The sequence below is a fragment of the Galeopterus variegatus genome, unplaced genomic scaffold (assembly GCF_000696425.1).
Source record: "Galeopterus variegatus unplaced genomic scaffold, G_variegatus-3.0.2 Scaffold2498, whole genome shotgun sequence".
Lineage (NCBI taxonomy): Eukaryota > Metazoa > Chordata > Mammalia > Dermoptera > Cynocephalidae > Galeopterus > Galeopterus variegatus.
The window spans coordinates 54,750-73,858 of record NW_007728609.1 but is presented as its reverse complement, the minus strand read 5'-3'; the positions used below and the strand labels follow the sequence as shown (position 1 = coordinate 73,858).

The window sequence follows — 19,109 nt, the reverse complement described above, 5'->3', positions numbered from 1 at the left end:
ATGTCTGCTGAAATAATTCACACTGTTGGATATTATTCCCTCAAAGCAAATGTCTGATTTGACCCTGTATTCTAGGAAGAAAAGAAAAGAAAAGAAAAATATAAATAAAAATCAAAGAAATGTAATTGCAATCTAATTTCCTAGAGATTCTTATATAAATAAAGGGGCCGGCCCGGTGGCGCATTGGATAGTGCGCTGCTTGGGAAGCGCGGCGGCGCTCCCGCCCTTAAATCTCCACTTCTGAATACTGAACAAATACTATTATATATTTTTATTATGACTTAAAGTTTTTTTCTTAGGAATGTCTTTAGTTAGGGGTAAGAAGTCTTATGAAGAAACTGTTTAATATAGGATATTAAAATTTACTAAGCAAAAAAGGCTTGCTTATCTTACCACAAAAGCCAAACACAAAACAAAGAGTGTTACTAATGTTTTCTATTTATTCATTAATAAAAAGTGCATAGTACAAGCCCTTTATCCCAATCCAAGTACTCAGTAAAAGATTAACAATAAACCCTGGATGGCACAGACATAATTTGTTTGGCATGATTTAAACATTTAAAAACAGCAATTAACATTTAGTACATCACATGACCACTTTTGCTTTTAACAAAGTAATCATCAGATAAGGTAACAAATATATACGATTTTTCATTCAGAAACATTATCATAAGACTAAACTTATAATTTTAACTACAAAAATTTAACCCATTTACTGTAAACTCTCTACATTTTTCCTTCTTCAGTTGCTGTTTTGTGTCTCAAACTTAGCTGGTCAAATTTGAGCACATATTCATTTAGACTTTCATTTAGAGAGATAGACTTCCAAGGTTCCTGTGAAAATTTAAGATATTGGTAATTCCATAAACACTATCACATTATATACCACAGACATTTAAAGTAACCATGGTATAGCTTACTCAATACTTACTTTGGAAAACCTCTGCAAGTTGTAAAATACGACTTGCTGACCAGGGGATGTGCTTAAATAGAGCATGTTAAAATCTTTCACTATAAACAGTTCCAATGTTAACCTTTTCCATATGGAAAGCAAAATCAACAAAAACCAACTCCCATTATATTGCATAAAAGAATATTAAATGATTCTAAAACAAAATAAACTCTTAATTGCATTTGTGGAATATTTAAGAGCTAAAAGTGATGAAAATGTACAATTTATCTTTCTTTTTTCCAGATAACTTAAAAAAGATTGTAGCCACAGGTCAGGTGAATGTTTATAAGACAAATAATGATTTATGAGTGCACTTAATAAAAAGGCCACATGTAGAAGTTTTAAGAGTTAAAAAGAATAGTATATAAATTACTAGTTAGGTTAAGAATACTTTATGTGCAGTACACTGTCTTTTTTCAGGAATGCAGAGAAATTTTATAAGCAAAGAACCCAAGATTAAATACTTCACTAAGAACTTCTGTTACTAACTAAATAGATGGTCCATACAGGAAAAGGCTAATATATTTAGATAGAATATCAATTATGTGACAGGAATGAAAAACTAGGAATAAGAATCCAGATTTTCAGGTCTCTGATACTAGACAGTCTGTATCCTTTTTTCAGCCACTTCTTCAACCAAAACCAATTCTCAATTATTTGTGAGCCAATAATCCAGTGACTACATCAGTACCTCTGCCAGGAATTGGCTTTCTGGCAGCTAAGAGAACAGACTGTTGGGCTATATGGGCAAGCCTTCAAAGCTCAAGAAGCCAGGGCAGAAAATGGAATGCTACAGGGATTTAGCTCCATCTCATGCTATTCCGACCCGTTCCACTTTAAATACTTTACCAGCTGTATTGCTGGGAAGGCTTCCGGTAGGCCACAGCAAGAGGAAAAACCTTTACTCTGTGGTGTTCATTTCTCCAGAATTTAACTTACCTGTGTTATGTTACCCCTCTATTAACACAAGTTATTTCAAGAAGGTGAGCACAAAGCCAAGATACCCAAGGAGGGATGCAAGAAGTCAGTATTAGATTATATAATGAAATGATGCCCCTACAATGTTTATGGCCTAGAATGTAATCACAATAAAGGGGAAAAATACCCTATGAGTGTCACACAATTGTATCAGAGAGTATTAAACAGTACAATGATATAGAGAAGTTTATTCAGTTCATACAAGTAATTCCTCACATCTATACAGTGAAAAGCTAGACTATCCTAGGGGGTAAAAATCCTTACATTGATAGCAAAATATCTTCTATCCCCCATAAATCATCTGCAATCATTTGCTAGAAAAAAATTCCACATCTATACAGTGAAAAGCTAGACTATCCTAGGGGGTAAAAATCCTTACATTAATAGCAAAATATCTTCTATCCCCCATAAATCATCTGCAATCATTTGCTAGAAAAAAATTCCATAACCACATAAGCATTGCAGACATTTTTTATGCTACTGTATTCACAATGCAACCTTTTACTTTTTTATACATTTCAAAATTTCACTTCTATTAATATTCCTTCCCACCCCAGTACATCCCATTACCAAACAGAAATGTGACAGGGGTAAGAGAAAGATCCTTGATTGTTTCTCATTTTCCTCCTTTTCCCTTGGAATAAACAAAGAATTTGTTGAAAAATTTTAAAACTCAGAAGAAAAAATTTCAAAATTTTCTTCAAATAGAAAAGGGAGTAAGCAAATCAAGAGGCATTCAAATATCAGTAATCTAAGAGGCCACAATACAGCTTCAAGATGATTTCATTTTAACAGGGAAGTGTTAGAACAGAATAGAAGCTTACTGAGAGGCACTCATTTTAAAAATAAATTATAGCTTAAATTAATATTATATAGATTATATTTGGCAAAGGCAGAAAGAATTATCTTTTTTCCTCCTTTCATAAACCTTGTAAGGCTAGTTAGTGTACAGTGGCTTACGAAGGTCATATAATGGACTGTAAATCACCCACCATATTGATCAATTGTGTTTACTTAGTTTTCTTAAAATTAAACATTTTTAATGGGAGTAAAAAAAATTAGTAAACAACCACTTCATCTCTTCTATCCTATTCTAGCCACATAAGCCAGCTGTAATGGATGATATAGATTTCAGCCGTAATTTGTAAAATACTACAAGAGCTGCCACAGTATCAAGAACTAGAGAAAACTGCCACCCACAATAAACTACCAAGGTAAATGTAAATACAGTGTGGTTCTAATTTTCTTTCATACAATCTCAGACAACCCCAAATTAACTTTATAAATACCTTATGAAAAAAAGCAATTTAAAAACCTATCAAAACTATTTAAAATATTTAAATGCAGAGATCTCAAATTTCCTTCAATCAGGCCAGAAATCATCATGAAAATTATGATCACAGTTACAAACAGAATGAGTGGAATGTTTAAGTTTAGGACAACCAAAAAATCCCCATGTAACTTTTTTTTAACATATAATCATTTACTCAGATATACTGTAAATAGGAATGGTGATAACATGGGAAGCAAAAATAAGCTTGCAAGTGAAATTTCTAGAAGCTCATGAAAACAATACCATCCCATATTGCAGATGCAAAAAGGAAAAACAGTTCTAATGGGGTTAAGAGTACTCTGGTCATCTTCGTTCGTTTGGTCGTGCAAGGTATTAACTATTTTCACTTCCCATATCACAAAGTTAGTCCACAGGAGGAGCTGGTGGATCTTGTTCCTGGCATTAGAAAGAAATAAACTATTTAATTGATTTCTTAAATCCCAATGCAACCAATCTAACACATACAGTAAGAACTGAGCAGCCATATCCCCCCACCCCCATCGTCCCATCCCAAACTATGTACTTTTTGGACTTTTCATGTTTTTACACAAGGAAACACTAAATTAACACTGTGATTCTCCAACATTGGTCTCATTCTTCCCTGTGGGATGGAAGAAAGCAAATTTGTGTAACAGTGGTTTAATCTTCCCTGCAAGCTCCAGGGACGACTTTTAAAGCAATAAAGGTATTTTCATCCCTCCTGCTAACGTGACTGGTGGAGTGCAGCACACTGAACATGAAGCTAGGGACTTTTGTTTCTCACTGCAGAATGTCAATGAGGAAGCATGTGGCTCCAGTTGCTTCTGGCAGCCATCCTATGACCATAAGGGGAGCCCGCCTTGGACTGAAGCTGACTGTATGAGGAAAGAAACTGGGTCTTTAATGATACTGTTATACTTTGTAAACACTGGCCCTACTTCTGGAGTTTTTGATGTATAAACCAATAATAAAGCCACTTATTAAAACCAGTTTGAATTGGTTTTTGTTACTTGCAGTAGAAAGCATCTCCACTATAGAGGAAAGATCAGAGCCTTTAGGAATCTTCAGGAAGATTTTATTTATTTACCTTGACATGCTATATGAGGACCTAGCTAAGGGTGACCGATATTTCTACTTGGAATTATGGTTATGTGTTTTCTTGCTTATTCCTAGGGCAGTAGGACTACTATTCCTCAAACTGCTGGCCTACAATGAGCTAAGGTCCAGGGAAGTGTAATCTTGCATTTCTGTCATTTTTAATGGCTTCTAAGTCAGGTTATTAAAAGTTGAATTTTTTAGCTCTAAATATTGAGGAAGTCACTTTTTGACATGAAAGTAATAAAGCTGTACACAGAAGAAAAAAGGCTAAGGAAGAAACACTTTACTAAGATAATATGCAAGCTGTTTTATGAACACCAGCCTCTGCAGGAAAAACCAAAATCAAATGTATGTCTTTTTATATAGACTGTTCTTTCTTAATTAAAGATAGCATGCTACATATCTAAATGTTCTACTCCTAAAAAAAGCAAAGCACTGACCAATTAACATTGCACATTTGCTTTTCCCTATATAAGAAATCAGTCTAACTGAATTTCTTTCTAATATTAACATCACAAGATCTGGGAGAAAAAGCAATTATTTTAGGAATTCCACATGGTAAAGGCCAGGGAAGAGAATTAGTGGGATAATTTGGTGTTCAACAAGTGAATCTGTCATGAAGAATTTCTTTGTGTGTCATTTTATAGACGTCTATTTTATTTTTTAACATTTTGTTTATTTTTATTTATTTATTTTTTTGGCAGGTACAGGGATCTGAACCTTTGGACTCTGGTGTTATAACACTGCACTCTGACCAACTGAGCTAAACAGCTAGCCCAACATTTTATTTATTTAAACTGACAAATAAAAATTGTATACATTTATTGGGTATAACATGTTTTGAAATATGTATACATTGTAGAATGGCTAAATCAAGCTCATTAACATATGCATTGAAAAATTTTTAAAGAATATTCAAATCAAATGGAAAAGAAAAAATACTTAAATACTGGTTCTGAAAAGGATTAAATGAAATCCTTTAATGAAAGTTCTATTAATTGTAGTACTAAAAACTCCCTGTTGGGTCACTTTATCATATTTTTCATTTAAAAGGTTCTAAAAGTCGTTGTAACCATGACTATCAAGATTTAACAACATGAATGATTCCTACCTCTCTTTTTGCCAGCTTAGTTGATTTATTGTCATGCAGAACTGGAAAATGGGTTTGAGAGAAACAAGATGGGTAAAAAGAATCTGGCCAGATAAGCTCAGAGTCTCTATTGTATTTAATAACCAGGCCAGAAGTATGAGAGGCAAAGGATCAACTGTGAGGTGGACAGAACTGGGCAGTGGAGAACTGAGATTTGAGTAATACTGCTGTGGATTATGAACTGGATCATTTTTGATGTTGCTCATGTGAATAAAGATTGGAATTCATTTAAAAATTATTTGGGGCTACTGGTCTGTGCTGCTTTCTATAATTAACTCCACAAAGACTAAACAATTTGGGGCTGCAAGATTTACAAGCTCCTCCCCGCTCCCCAGGCCATACATATGCCCCTACCCAAAAAAGATTTATAATCCACAACACTTACATTATGAGGACTGGATGGCTTTCCAGGTAGATTGGATCCTCTTAGATTAGGAGGTCTCAGTAAGAACAAGATCAGTGCAATAACCATCCAGGCCATCAAGATCATAGTAATACTGATACCATTATCACCAGAGGGTCCTGGTACTAAAGACAAACAAAAAATATATTTATAAATAAACTTGTAGCATGATTATAAGATTGTTAGATAAACATAAAAACAAGTTCTAATGTTAAATATCAGCTTCAAGGGGGATAAAAGTAAAAGAGGGGGATAGTGAGAAATTGGGTAATGAACATGAAACAGCTAGTAAGGAAAAATAAGGTCTATAGGTGTACAGTTGAGCTAGGCATCTATAATTAACATTAATTTACTGCATGTTATCAAATGGCCAGAAGAGAGGAGATTGAATGTCCGCATCACAAAGAAATGATTAAGTTTTGTAATGATGAATATGCTAATTATCCTGATTTGATCATACACTGTACAAAGGTATTGATATTCAACTCTATACCCCACAAATATGTATAATCAATTATGTTTCAATAAAAAATTGTCTTAATATAAAATATTAATAAATTAGAGAAGCACAATTGTAAAGTATTACATCTTCCATTTCCCTTACCTCCAGTGAATCTAAATGGTAAATGATGTTAAACAGTCATAAGCTGAAGTCTAATAAGTGAAGAATTTTAAACAGTGTAATAATAGTTCTTTATATTTTGTGGTAACAGAATTCTCTGAGAATCTCATAAAAATTAAGGACTCTTTCCACTATAAGAATCTAGGTATATGTAATCAACAATTTTGCATACAGTGAACCCATGTGGGTTCACAGACACACAAAGCCACCAATCCATAGATACGCTGAGATCTACAGCACCCAGGTTAAGACTACTTGACATTCAGTAAAAACACTCTCCTGGGCCGGCCTGTGGCTCACTCATGAGAGTGTGGTGCTGACAACACGAAGTCAAGGGTTAATTAAGATCCCCTGGGCCGGCCTGGTGGCGCACTGGAGAGTGCGCCACTTGGGAGTGTGGCGGCGCTCCCGCCAAGGGTTCGGATCCCATGTGGAGACCGGTTCCCACTCACTGGCTGAGCGCGGTGCGGGCGCAACACCGAGGGTTGCGATCCCGTTGCCAGTCCCCGGTACTGGCGCGACACTGAGGGTTGCGATCCCGTTACCGGTCAGTAAAAAAAGACAAAAAGGAAAAAAAAAGATCCCCTTACCGGTCATCTTTAAAAAATAAATAAATAAATAAATAACCCCACTCTCCTTTCAGAGGAAAAATTCTGCATCTTAATTAGAAAAGCAGCATGAAAAAACAGGACTTACAAAAAAGGGAACGTCTGGGTTACATAAGTAAATTAGAAGACCCCTTTAATTATATTCCAACCAAAGAGACTAACTTGGCTTTCTTTTTCATAAAAAGAAATTGGATTCAGACATAAATATTTTTAAAGTCTATGCATGTATCAAGAGAAAAGAGTCAGACAGGGGTGTGTGCATGTGTGTTCAGGTTATCGATCTTTCCCAGCTCGAGGCAGCCATATTGTTAAGGTCAGTAGGGCTTGGGGTGTCCCCCTTATTTGAATTAATTCAAGAAACTTCATATTAATTACATAAATGTAGGAATAACAAGTGCCTAGCACAGTGCCTGGAGCATGGTATCAGATTAACAAATTTCTAATAAAAGAAATGTAGATTTTTTATTGATGTATGTTAAAGAACTCAAATTTCAGAAATGAAAATTATAGAAGATCAGATTTCTAGAAAAAAATATAGTATTTCTAGGTGGTTACTAAAATCATCTGTCAAGACTACAACTGTGTAGTGTTGGTCCCCCTGCTTTAAGAAAAAGTAAAAGAGGGCCGGCCCTGTGGCTCACTCGGGAGAGTGTGGTGCTGATAACACCAAGGCCAAGGGTTCGGATCCCACATAGGGATGGCCGGTTAGCTCACTGGGTGAGCGTGGTGCTGACAACACCAAGTCAAGGGTTAAGATCCCCTTACCAGTCATCTTTAAAAAAAAAAAAAAAAGAAAAAGAAAAAGTAAAAGAAATCCACAAAACATGTTGAAACTAAGCTGATGCATTACACTGGGGTCCATAGGCCCAGGGCTCACTCCCAAGAAGTAATTGGTGGCAATGCTGAGTGAGGCCAAAGGACTAGTGACCAAAGGGTACAAAGTCAAATTAAGAGCTAAATTGCAGACTGGCAAGTTAGCTTAAGTTGGTAGAGAGTGGTGCTGACAACACCAAGGTCAACGGTTTGGATCCTCCTACCGGCCAGCCACCCCCCCCTCCGCCCCATAAAGAGCTGAATTGGCCCAAGAGCAAGCTGAATAGAAATGCAGCCTCTGATCCAATCCCAGTTCACTTCCCTAGAAACAGCTAACTGTACTCAGAGTCACCAAAATCACATTACCTGTCACACAACGCATGAGCATTCCATTTTCTCTATATCCATTGGCCCCTCCATATTTACTTCTGCCTCCTCTGTCCTCTGTACTGTTGCCAGAGTGATTTTTTTTTTTTTGGCGGCTGGCTGGTACAGGGATCTGAATCTTTGATCTTGGTGTTACAAGGCTGTGCTCTAACCAACTGAGCTAACTGGCCACCCCAGATTGGTATTTTTTTAAATAGCAAACATTTTTATCATTAATAGCTAACATTTGGGTAGGGTGGGGTAGGATACAAGAAAGAGATTAAATTAGAAGAGTAACAGGAGCCAGAACATGTAGGTCCTACAGGTCTCAACAAGGACCTGACTTCTATTATGTATTAATAGAAAACAAGTGAAAAGTTTTGAGCAAAAAGGAGACAATATCTGACTCTCATTTTTACAGACCACTTTGGCTGTTGATTTGGAAAGGAGAAACAGGGAGACAGTTAAGAACTTATTGAAATAGGGCTGGCCCGTGGCTCACTCGGGAGAGTGCGGTGCTGAGAACACCAAGGCCCCAGGTTCGGATCCTATATAGGGATGACCGGTTCGCTCACTGGCTGAGCGTGGTGCTGACAACACCAAGCCAAGGGTTAAGATCCCCTTACCGGTCATCTTTTTTTAAAAAAAAAAGAACTTATTGAAATAATCTATATTACCATGCAGGACTCACTTTCTTGCTCTGATTCTCACTTTACCATCACCACTGCACATAAAACCATGACGAGAATCATCTCCCTCCCACCCTGTCCCCCCAAACTGCTCATTCCCTTGTGGGAATGCTAATGTCAGAGCCAAAGGAATGAATGTCACAGGCACCTAAAGCTTCCAAACGTCAGAAAGAATGGCCTCCTCACTTGGAAGTTCCCAAGCCTGCCAAAGGATGTAAACAGACTCAAAGAAAAGGGTGAGGGGTTTGTGCTAGCAGCCTTGATGTTCCAGTTACACTAGCCCAAAGTGTCCTATTACACACACATTCACCAAGAAAAAAGGTTTGGGAGGGTATACATGAATTTGTCAACAGTGGTTATCTTTTAGTATTTTGTATGTTCTTTGTTGTTGTTTTATTTATCTGTGATTTTATAACTTTCTTCAATGAACAGGGTTCGTTTTTGAGGCAGGAATAAACAATTTTAAGTTAAAAAAATGAAATATTTAAGCAGCAAATATATTACTGAGAACTATTTCCTTAAAGAGCAAACTGTAAAAATAATTTCTGACAAATATTCACAGTCGTCTGACCTCTAATTCTGCCACCAATGCCAACCCTCTTCGTGGTCTCATTGGTACTTACATTCCTGAAGACATTCTGTGTCTGTGCAGTAGGACTGGGACTGGCGTAACTACAATGAATAAGAAGAAACGAAAGTGAGCCGTCAGACTTAACCACAAGTCGCCAATAATTACCAGAAAGATCATGTTTTGTTTCTTAATGAATGCTACCACCGTTATGTATCATACCTTCAAAATCAGAATACATTAGGGGCTGTTCAGTTTTGACAGACTTTTTTTCCTACTCAAAATAATTTTCAAATATACTGTAACCTGGTGCAATTCACCCATTTAAATTCACCTTCCTGCTCTGATTCTCATTTTACCATCACCTGTCAGGAATTTTTAAAAATATCACCTGTGATAGAAATTCCTGCCATCCATATGTAATTAGCCTTCCCAAAGGAAAAGTGTTAAACTGTAGAGAACTACTAGAAAAAGAGTAAACCTTTGCTAATAACATTTTTCTTTTCATTGAAAATTAGAAGCAGATAGAGAATATACAGATTCTATTTGTAGCAGACACACTTTTGAAAGAGAGGATCATTTTTTTCCATGTGTGCATAAAGAAACAGTGCTTGGATAAATAAGAAACTAATAAAAGTAGTTACCACAAGAGGTAGAAGTGGGATGTGGGAGTAAAGAAGACTGACGGAAATGGTAGCTAAATTTTTCAATGTCTACCTTTTTATATAATTTGACTTTGGAATCATGTGACTGATTATATATTTTCTTTTTTTTTTTAAAAGATGACCGGTAAGGGGATCTTAACCCTTGACTTGGTGTTGTCAGCACCACGCTCAGCCAGTGAGCAACCGGCCATCCCTATGTGGGATCCGAACCCGTGGCCTTGGTGTTATCAGCACCGCACTCTCCCGAGTGAGCCACGGGCCGGCCCCTGATTATATATTTTCAACGAAAATTAAAATAGAAAAAACCCATCAATAACATAGGTCATCCTTTTATGAATGTACATACTGTGCTGAGGCCTTTAGGATGTTCAGAAATAAAAATTTCCTAAATCTTAAAATAGGGATAACTAAATAGTAAAGAATGAGGAGCATACACTTTTCAGTTCAGTCTCATTACTAACTAGGCCCTCTCTCTCCATTAGTCACCCATAAGTTGCAATTGTGTGGGGAAGCAACTACAAAGCAGCAGTGCTTAACTGGTTAAGAATAGGCTCTGCGGAACAGAGGCCTAGATTAAGTCTGGTTCTGCAACTTTCTAGAGTTACTCTTGAGAGTTCTTGAAATTTAACACCTCATCTGATAAAAGGGGAAATAATATTACCTATATCTCACAGTATTAGTGAGAATCAAAATAGATAACATGTTAAATGTAGTAACAGCCCAAGAAATGTTAGCTATTATTACCATGCCACACAAATTATGACCTCATCTAAACAATTATTGGAATTAACAACCAAGTAAGTCATTTTGTAAATTATTCTCTAAGATGATCGAGCTTGCTCTGATGTATACAACTGAAAGTAGCCCTATTTGAATCAGAAAGAGAAAACAAGTTCTTAATATAAAAGTATACTGTATATCTTTTCTAAATACTAAAGGAATCAATCCCAAAACTCTTACTAAAATTATACATCTAAAAACATTTTTTTTTTTTGTCTTTTTCTGTGTCCGGCAACGGGATCGCAACCCTCGGTGTTGCTCCCGCGCCTCGCTCAGCCAGTGAGCGGGAACCGGTCTGTATGTGGGATCCGAACCCTCGGCGGGAGCGCTGCCGCACTTCCAAAGCAGCGCACTATAGCAGTGCGCCACCGGGCCGGCCCTACATCTAAAAACATTTTTAAAAGACTATTAGACCCTTAGGTCACAAAACAGACCCAACAAACCTCTTGGCTGCATAAATTTTGTTTGTTTTATTTATGTTACCCAATATGTAATATGTATACACAGTATAAAATCTAAAAGTACAAAACGATATTCTGTGCAAGGTAAATCTCCCATTCTCTCCCATCTATCAGCCTCCCCAGCACTCAGTTTTTTGTTACTCTCCAGAAGCGTTCGTAACATTTTCACAAACATATATTTTTTTCCCCATTTCACCTCCACCTCCAAGTAACACTGTAGAGAATGTAAAACAAAGAGATCCACTAGGTAAAAAGGTCCTTGGATCAAACAAGAACTATCTAATTACTTAGATATCAAATAAGGAGTAAAAAAATAATTTTTCTACTCAATTATTTATGCTAGGTTTAATCTTTAGCAATGACACAGTATATTCCTAAATGTATACCTGTGACCTAAATGACCAATGAATTATTAGTTCTTTACACAAAGTGCTGCCCTTGTCCTGAGGTCTGTCTTGCTGGCTGTCTGTAGCTCAATAATATCTATAACATTATCTGTAAGTGAAAAGCCCAAAAATCTCTATATATCCGTTTCCTTACAAATCTGCTTCCACGTACTGCCACATTACCAGCTCCTGGCTCCTTCCTCACGCCTCTGTTAATCCTATCCTTCTTTCCCAGTGTGGCTCTACCAGATGCCCAGTGTTCTTTTTTCCCTCTTCCCTGTTACTATCCAGGTATAGGTATCACCCTACAGCAGGTGTCACCAAACTACAACCTGCACGATGGAGGCCTGTTTTTATAAAGTTTTACTGAAACACAGCCATGCCCATATATTAACATACTGTCTATGAAGCTTTCACTACAACAGCAGAACTGAGTCACTGCAACAGAGACCCCAGCCCCATATTTACTATCAGACCCTTAAATCAGTGAGCATTACTGATAAAGATACCAGAGAATTATCCATGGGATAAGAGAAAAAAAAATTTTTGTTAGCTATATAAAAATTTAGAAATGTGAGATGATGGGCCGGCCTGTGGCTCACTCGGGAGAGTGTGGTGCTGATAACACCAAGGCCACGGGTTCGGATCCCATATACGGATGGCCGGTTTGCTCACTGGGTGAGCGTGGTGCTGACAACACCAAGTCAAGGGTTAAGATCCCCTTACCGGTCATCTTTAAAAAATAAAAATAAAAAAAGAAATGTGAGATGATTATTATGTCTAGTTATAATACAACAATCATTTATTCACTTATCCATCCAAAATATTTAATTAATGCCTACTATGTACCAAATATAGGTCTAGGTGCTAGGAATGTGTGAAAAAGATAAATACTAGTATGGATCACACAGTCTTGTGAGGAAAATCAGAGAACTAAAAACTAACAAATATATTATAAAAATGCCCTAGAGCTATGCAGAAAATGAAAATACAACAACGTGACAGAAGGACAGCTGAGTAGCCACTTATAAATTAGGCAGCCAGAGGTAATGACAATTATGGGGCTATCTACAAGATAGTAAAGATCAAAGAGATAAGCATTCTGGGCACTCCAGGCAGAGTAAATAACTAAGGAAAGGTGCCTATGAGTTGGTGTTGAAGAACCGAAAGGCCACTATAGCTGGGGCATATGAGTTACATTACTTAGCTGCTGTTTTTAGTTAACCTCAGAACCGAATGCTCTCTATAAAATAGCTCAAATCATCACAGTTTGCTATTAACGTCATTTGTCTAACTACCTCCAACTTTAAGACCTACCAATACCTATATTTTTTATTACTGTGAAATAGGAATATTTTTTCATTATAAAATATGAGATATATTTAAATACGCAAAATATTTTAACACAAAAGTTAATTTTTACTACTTTTTAAATTATTCATAATAACTTATACGTTATTATATTACAGTATAATAAAATAACATTACAGAGCACTTAGAGATTAATGTGGATTTACTTACTGCCCTAATACAATTATCATTGTTATATATTTTTTCTAGTCTTTAAAATATGTACTCTTTCACATAAATGCAATTATTGTAACAAATATTTACTTGAAACTTGCTATGTGCTAGGTACTATACTAAGAACTTTAAGTCATTACCTTATTTAATTCTAACAACCACTGGCAGGAGGTAGGTACTATTGCTCCTATTTTACAAATGAAGAAACTGAGTTTTGGGGACATTAGCCAACCTAAATTCAGTACTAACTCCAAAATCTAAATTCTTTTTTTTAATTAATTAATTATTTATTTATTTATTTATTTTTTAAAGATGACCGGTAAGGGGATCTTAACCCTTGGCTTGGTGTTGTCAGCACCACGCTCAGCCAGTGAGCTAACCGGCCATCCCTATATGGGATCCGAACCCGAGGCCTTGGTGTTATCAGCACTGCACTCTCCCGAGTGAGCCACGGACCGGCCCCCAAAATCTAAATTCTTAACCATAAGTCCCTTTTACTTTAAAATGTACAAAATTTTATATCATAATTTTAGTTTACATATCATTAGCATGTAACATTCTCTCAACATTAATTAGAGGTTATAAAATATTCCAGTGAGTTGATGTACCATAGAACTGAAGTGAAGCAAATTCAGAGTGAAGTGAAAATGACAATAGGTATACAGTTATTCACTAGGCCCTAAGACCAACATGGCCATGTATTTCCTTCAATACTAAGAGATCTCTCTTCATTAAAGTGTCATCAGAAGGAGTAGGATTCCCTTTGGGACTCTGCTAAAAAAAAAACAGTAATGTACAATTTGTCCTGTTACACAAGTTTCTACAAAACCATTTAACTCAGGGCTGGCCTGCGGCTCACTTGAGCGAGTGTGGTGCTGATAACAAGGCCAGGGGTTCAGATCCCTACATAGGGATGGCTGGTTGGCTCACTTCAGAGAGCGTGGTGCTGACAACACCAAGTCAAAGGTTAATATCCCCTTACCAGTCATCTTTAAAAAAAAAAAAAAAAAAACTTATTGCTATTCTTCTATGTCTGCTCAAGAACCTCATCTATGTTGGAGATGCCCTTCTTTTTCATTCACTGATAACCATTTTGTTAACATTTTGGTTAACATGTTCCACAAATAAATTTTTATCATATATATGCAAGTATATATTAACCTCATCTATGTTGGAGATGCCCTTCTTTTTCATTCACTGATAACCATTTTGTTAACATTTTGGTTAACATGTTCCACAAATAAATTTTTATCATATATATGCAAGTATATATTATTTTACAAAATAGGATACTCTCCATGTTATTTTGCTATCTTTTTTGCCACACCCAATAATCTGTCACAAATCTTTTAATGCCCCCAAAACAGCTCCATATAACTTTTAATGCTGCCTAGTATTTCATTTACTTTGACCACTTCCAAATTTGTACATGAAAAACAATGCTGTGGTGAACATTCCTATAAATACATTTTTACGCACTTGATTAATCTCCTTAGAATAAGGAGTGAAAGAATTGCTAGAATAAAGGTATGCATACTTTAAGTTTTGATACACATTACCAAACTAAACTACAGGCAGGGAATTTGGGGCGGGGTGGGGGGGGAGGAATGCTTTAAAAATGAAAAAAATACTAATACAGTGCATTAACTCAAGTATTCCTGCATAATCACACCACTGCAGAAGTCCAAGGTTTCAAATGGGATACCAGCTAGAACCTAATACTTCTGATCATGTTCAGTTCTAAGTAGCATCTCCACATATTTTCCTACAACATAAAACTAATTTTGAACATGAAAATCAACTATATTGTATATCGATAAATTAAAATAAAATAATTTTGAAGGATCACAATAATGTATGCACATTTAACACTCAGGATGCAAATAATCAGGTTAAAGGCAAGTCTAAATATTTTAAAAATATTTTTTAAATGTCTAACACTAATGGGTTGGGCTACTTTGCCTAAAGGATATGCAAGTAGATTATTCCTGATTTTTCTCATATACTTTTCCTAATCTTCAACCTTCAAAATACCTACTGAACGTAGTTTAATTCCTTTATTGAACCAAAAATCATCATGAAATTTACTGCCATTGAAGAGATTAATGGTATAATTTATAGCTATACGTTATGGTAAAATCTATCTTGGTTACATAATAAAGGTATATAAGTGCATAGAAACATGACTGTAAAGGCCACAAAATTAATGTGACTCTTGGCAAAGCAAGCAATAGAGGCCATGAGGTGGGATGGGTGAGTAGGAAGCAATGGGAAGGGGAATGTCAACATTTTTCTCCATATTTCTACGTTATTTCTAGCTTTTGTAATCTAGATATTCACATATTACTTGTACTATTAAAAGACAACATTAAAAATAAGCCTGACTTTTATTTGCTAAACTAAAAAGATATATGAAGGGGGGGCGGAATCAAGCTGCAGAAATGTACTGTCTTAGTGAGTCTGGCCTACCCCCGAGGCTCTGCAAGGTTCCAGGCAGCCCTGACCCTAAGGCTTTGGGCACAGGCCATATGACGTGTTGATATAGAAGCAATGCTGCCCCCCTTTTGAAAATGAAGAGGCACCCATGATAATCCCTGAAATATCTTCAGGGTTATTATTCCCTTGTCTGGAAGAATAATGCACATTTGCAGCAAACAGCTCTATGGTCCTGTCCTGCAAAATACAAGAAGTCTGCCAACCTTTCTTCCAGTGACCTTCCCCTTCAGTTCACACTGGCAGTTTCCTGCTGGGGATGCTGATTAGTTCTATGGTTCACACCCACACCAATCTCCTTATCAAATGGTCAGTCTGCCACACCCTTAGTGTTCTCTTCTGAACATGCTTTCTCATTTTTTGCAATATGAACAGAATGAGAATTTTCCAAATCTTTAAGTTCTGGTCCCTTTTTGCTTAATAATAATTCCATCTTCAATAAATTTCATTCTTTTTGAATTTTACTATAAATAGTCAGGAGGAACCAAGCCACTCCTTCAAGACTTTGCTTAGAAATCTCCTCAGTTAAATATTCAACTTCATTCCTCACAAGTTCTGCCTTCCACAAAACACTAGAACACAAACACAATTCAGCCAAGTCCTTTGCCATTTTGTAACAAAGGTCGCCTTTTCTCTATTGTCAAATAATAAGTTCCTCATTTCTGTCAAGACCATATCAGAATGGCCTTTACTATTCATATTTCTGCCAAAATTCCATACATGATTATTTATAATGGAATTATTATTATGATGGAAGTTTTCTCTACAGCTCTCTTTTCTTTGAGCCCTCTCCAAAATCACCTTTAATGCCCATATTTCTACCAACAGTCCCTCAAAGCAATATCAGCTTGCTCTAGCATGCACCTGAAAACTCTTCCAGTCTGTAACCACTACCCAGTTTCAAAGCCACTTCCAAGTTTTTAGGTATTTGTTACAGCAGCACCCATTTCTCAATACCAATTTCTTAGTCAGTTAAGGCTATCATAACAAATACCATAGACTGGGTAGCTTAAACAACAAACATTTATTGCTCACAATTCTGGAGGCTGGGAAGTCCAAGATCAAGGTACTGGCTGATTTGGTTCCTGGTGAGAGCCCTCTTCCTGGTTTGCAGATGGAAATCTTGCTCTATCCTCATAGGCAGAAAGAGAGATTATCTCTCTTGTGGCTCTTCTTAGAAGGGCACTAATCCCAATCATGAGGGCTCCACCCTCATGACCTAATTATCTCCCAAAGGCCCCACCTCCAAATACCTGCACATTGGGGATTAGGATTTCAACATATAAATTTGGGGGGAACCACAGCATGTATATACATGGGTACTTCAAAAAGTTCTTAGGGCTGGCTGGTGGCGCACTGGAGAGTGCGCCGCTTGCGAGTGCAGCGGCGCTCCCGCCGAGGGTTCGGATCCCATGTGGAGACTGGTTCCCGCTCACTGGCTGAGCGTGGTGCGGACGCAACACTGAGGGTTGCGATCCCGTCACCGGTCCCCGGTACGGGCGCGACACCAAGGGTTGCGATCCCGTTACCGGTCAGTAAAAAAAAGACAAAAAGGAAAAAAAAAAAAAAAAAGTTCTTAGAAGGCTGGTCACAGTTAGCTCAGCTGCTTACAGTGCAATCTAAACACCAAGGTCAAGGATTTGGATCCCCATATAGATTAGCTGCTAGCAAACCAAAAACAAAAAAAAGTTCATGGAAAAATCTGTACTATCTTTTTTTTTTTTTTTTGAGACCGGCTGCACCACGCTCAGCCAGTGAGTGCTGTGAGCGCACCGGTCATCCCTATATAGGATCCAACCCCGCGGTGGGAGCGCTGCAGCGCTCCCAGCACCGCACTCTCCCGAGTGCGCCACGGGCTTGGCCCTTGTACTATCTTTTTGATAGGTTTTTGTTTTGTTTTGTTTTGGCAGCTGGATGGTAGAGGGACAGGGATTGAACCCTGAACCTTGATGTTATCACCACCATGCTCTAGCCAAATGAGCTAACTGGACAACCTAGATTTGTATTATCTTTAAATTCCATTTTTCCATGAAGGTTTTAAAGTACTCTTGTATACTATGATCTCCCTGTGTAAAACAAAATGATTAACTACATACATAGATATATATGCATATAAAACTTCACTAAAGATATATGTGGCTGACTGTATTTTCCAAAAACAGCCACAGCAGTTATTTCCAAGTCACACATGCTCTTCTAGAATCTTACCGTTCCCCATCAAGAGGTGAAATATATTTGCCCTCCTCTAGAACCTGGCAGACTTGTGACTGCTACAACTAAGAGTATAGCAAAAGTGTTATATGTGACTTCTTAGGCTAGGTCATAAAAGAATACAGCTGCTGTCTGGCTCTCTCCCTTTCTCATCTTCTCTCAGGATGAATGCTTGCCCTTGGAACCAAGCCACCATGCTGTGAGGAGGCCAAGTGGTCATATGAAAATGCCAAATGTAGGTATTCTGGGTGACAGTACTAGCTAGGGTTTCAGTCATGCATCAAGTACCAGACAGTGAGTGAGCAAGTCTCCAGGTGCTTCTTAACCCCAGCCTCTGAGCCTGCAGCTAAGAACACATTGTGAAGATGAGCTGTGTCAATTCCAGATGCACAGTTTGTCAGCTTAGTAAACGGTTGTTTTATGCCACTAAGTTTTGGGTAATTTGTTATATAGCCATAACAACAGGAAAATATACAAGAAACAATATATATATATATATTTTAAAGATGACCGGTAAGGGGATCTTAACCCTTGACTTGGTGTTGTCAGCACCAGGCTCAGCCAGTGAGCTAACTGGCCATCCCTATATGGGATCCAAACCCGTGGCCTTGGTGTTAAAAGCAACGCACTCTCCCGAGTGGGCCACAGGCCGGCCCTTCAAGAAACAATATTAATAGTGCATATTCAGTCAAGTAGCAATGAGCAGCTGGGGAATATAGAGATTTTTACTTTTCTCTTTTTATACTTACTAATGCTTGAATTTTGTGTCATGAGAACAAGAAATAGTTATTTCATCTTTTACCAGCACCACACTCTCCCAAGTGAGCTATTTCACCTTTTAAATAAGACATAACCTACTGTCCTAAATACACAGTCCAAAACTGGTAAAAATCAATGATATCACTAACCATGGAAGGACTCTATCTAGCCTTCCAGCGCTTGGATAATATTGATAAAAAGCATAAAGATTTGAGGGCTGGCCCGTGGCTCACTCGGGAGAGTGCGGTGCTGATAACACCAAGGCCCCGGG

The 19,109-nt window shown here is 37.3% G+C and overlaps 1 protein-coding gene across 1 annotated transcript in view; it reads right to left on the bottom strand.

Annotated features, from left to right (window-relative positions):
* Positions 1–417: 417 nt before the first annotated feature.
* SMIM14 (small integral membrane protein 14) overlaps positions 418–19,109 on the bottom strand; it is a 68,995-nt gene continuing 50,303 nt past the window's right edge. Inside the window, exons 3-6 of the mRNA XM_008581975.1 lie at positions 9,615–9,663; positions 5,876–6,018; positions 2,347–3,659; positions 418–2,231 (exon numbers count right to left, since the gene is read on the bottom strand). Coding sequence (XP_008580197.1) covers positions 3,627–3,659; positions 5,876–6,018; positions 9,615–9,663 — 225 coding nt within the window. The 3' untranslated portion in view covers positions 418–2,231; positions 2,347–3,626. The remainder of the gene's footprint in view (positions 2,232–2,346; positions 3,660–5,875; positions 6,019–9,614; positions 9,664–19,109) is intronic.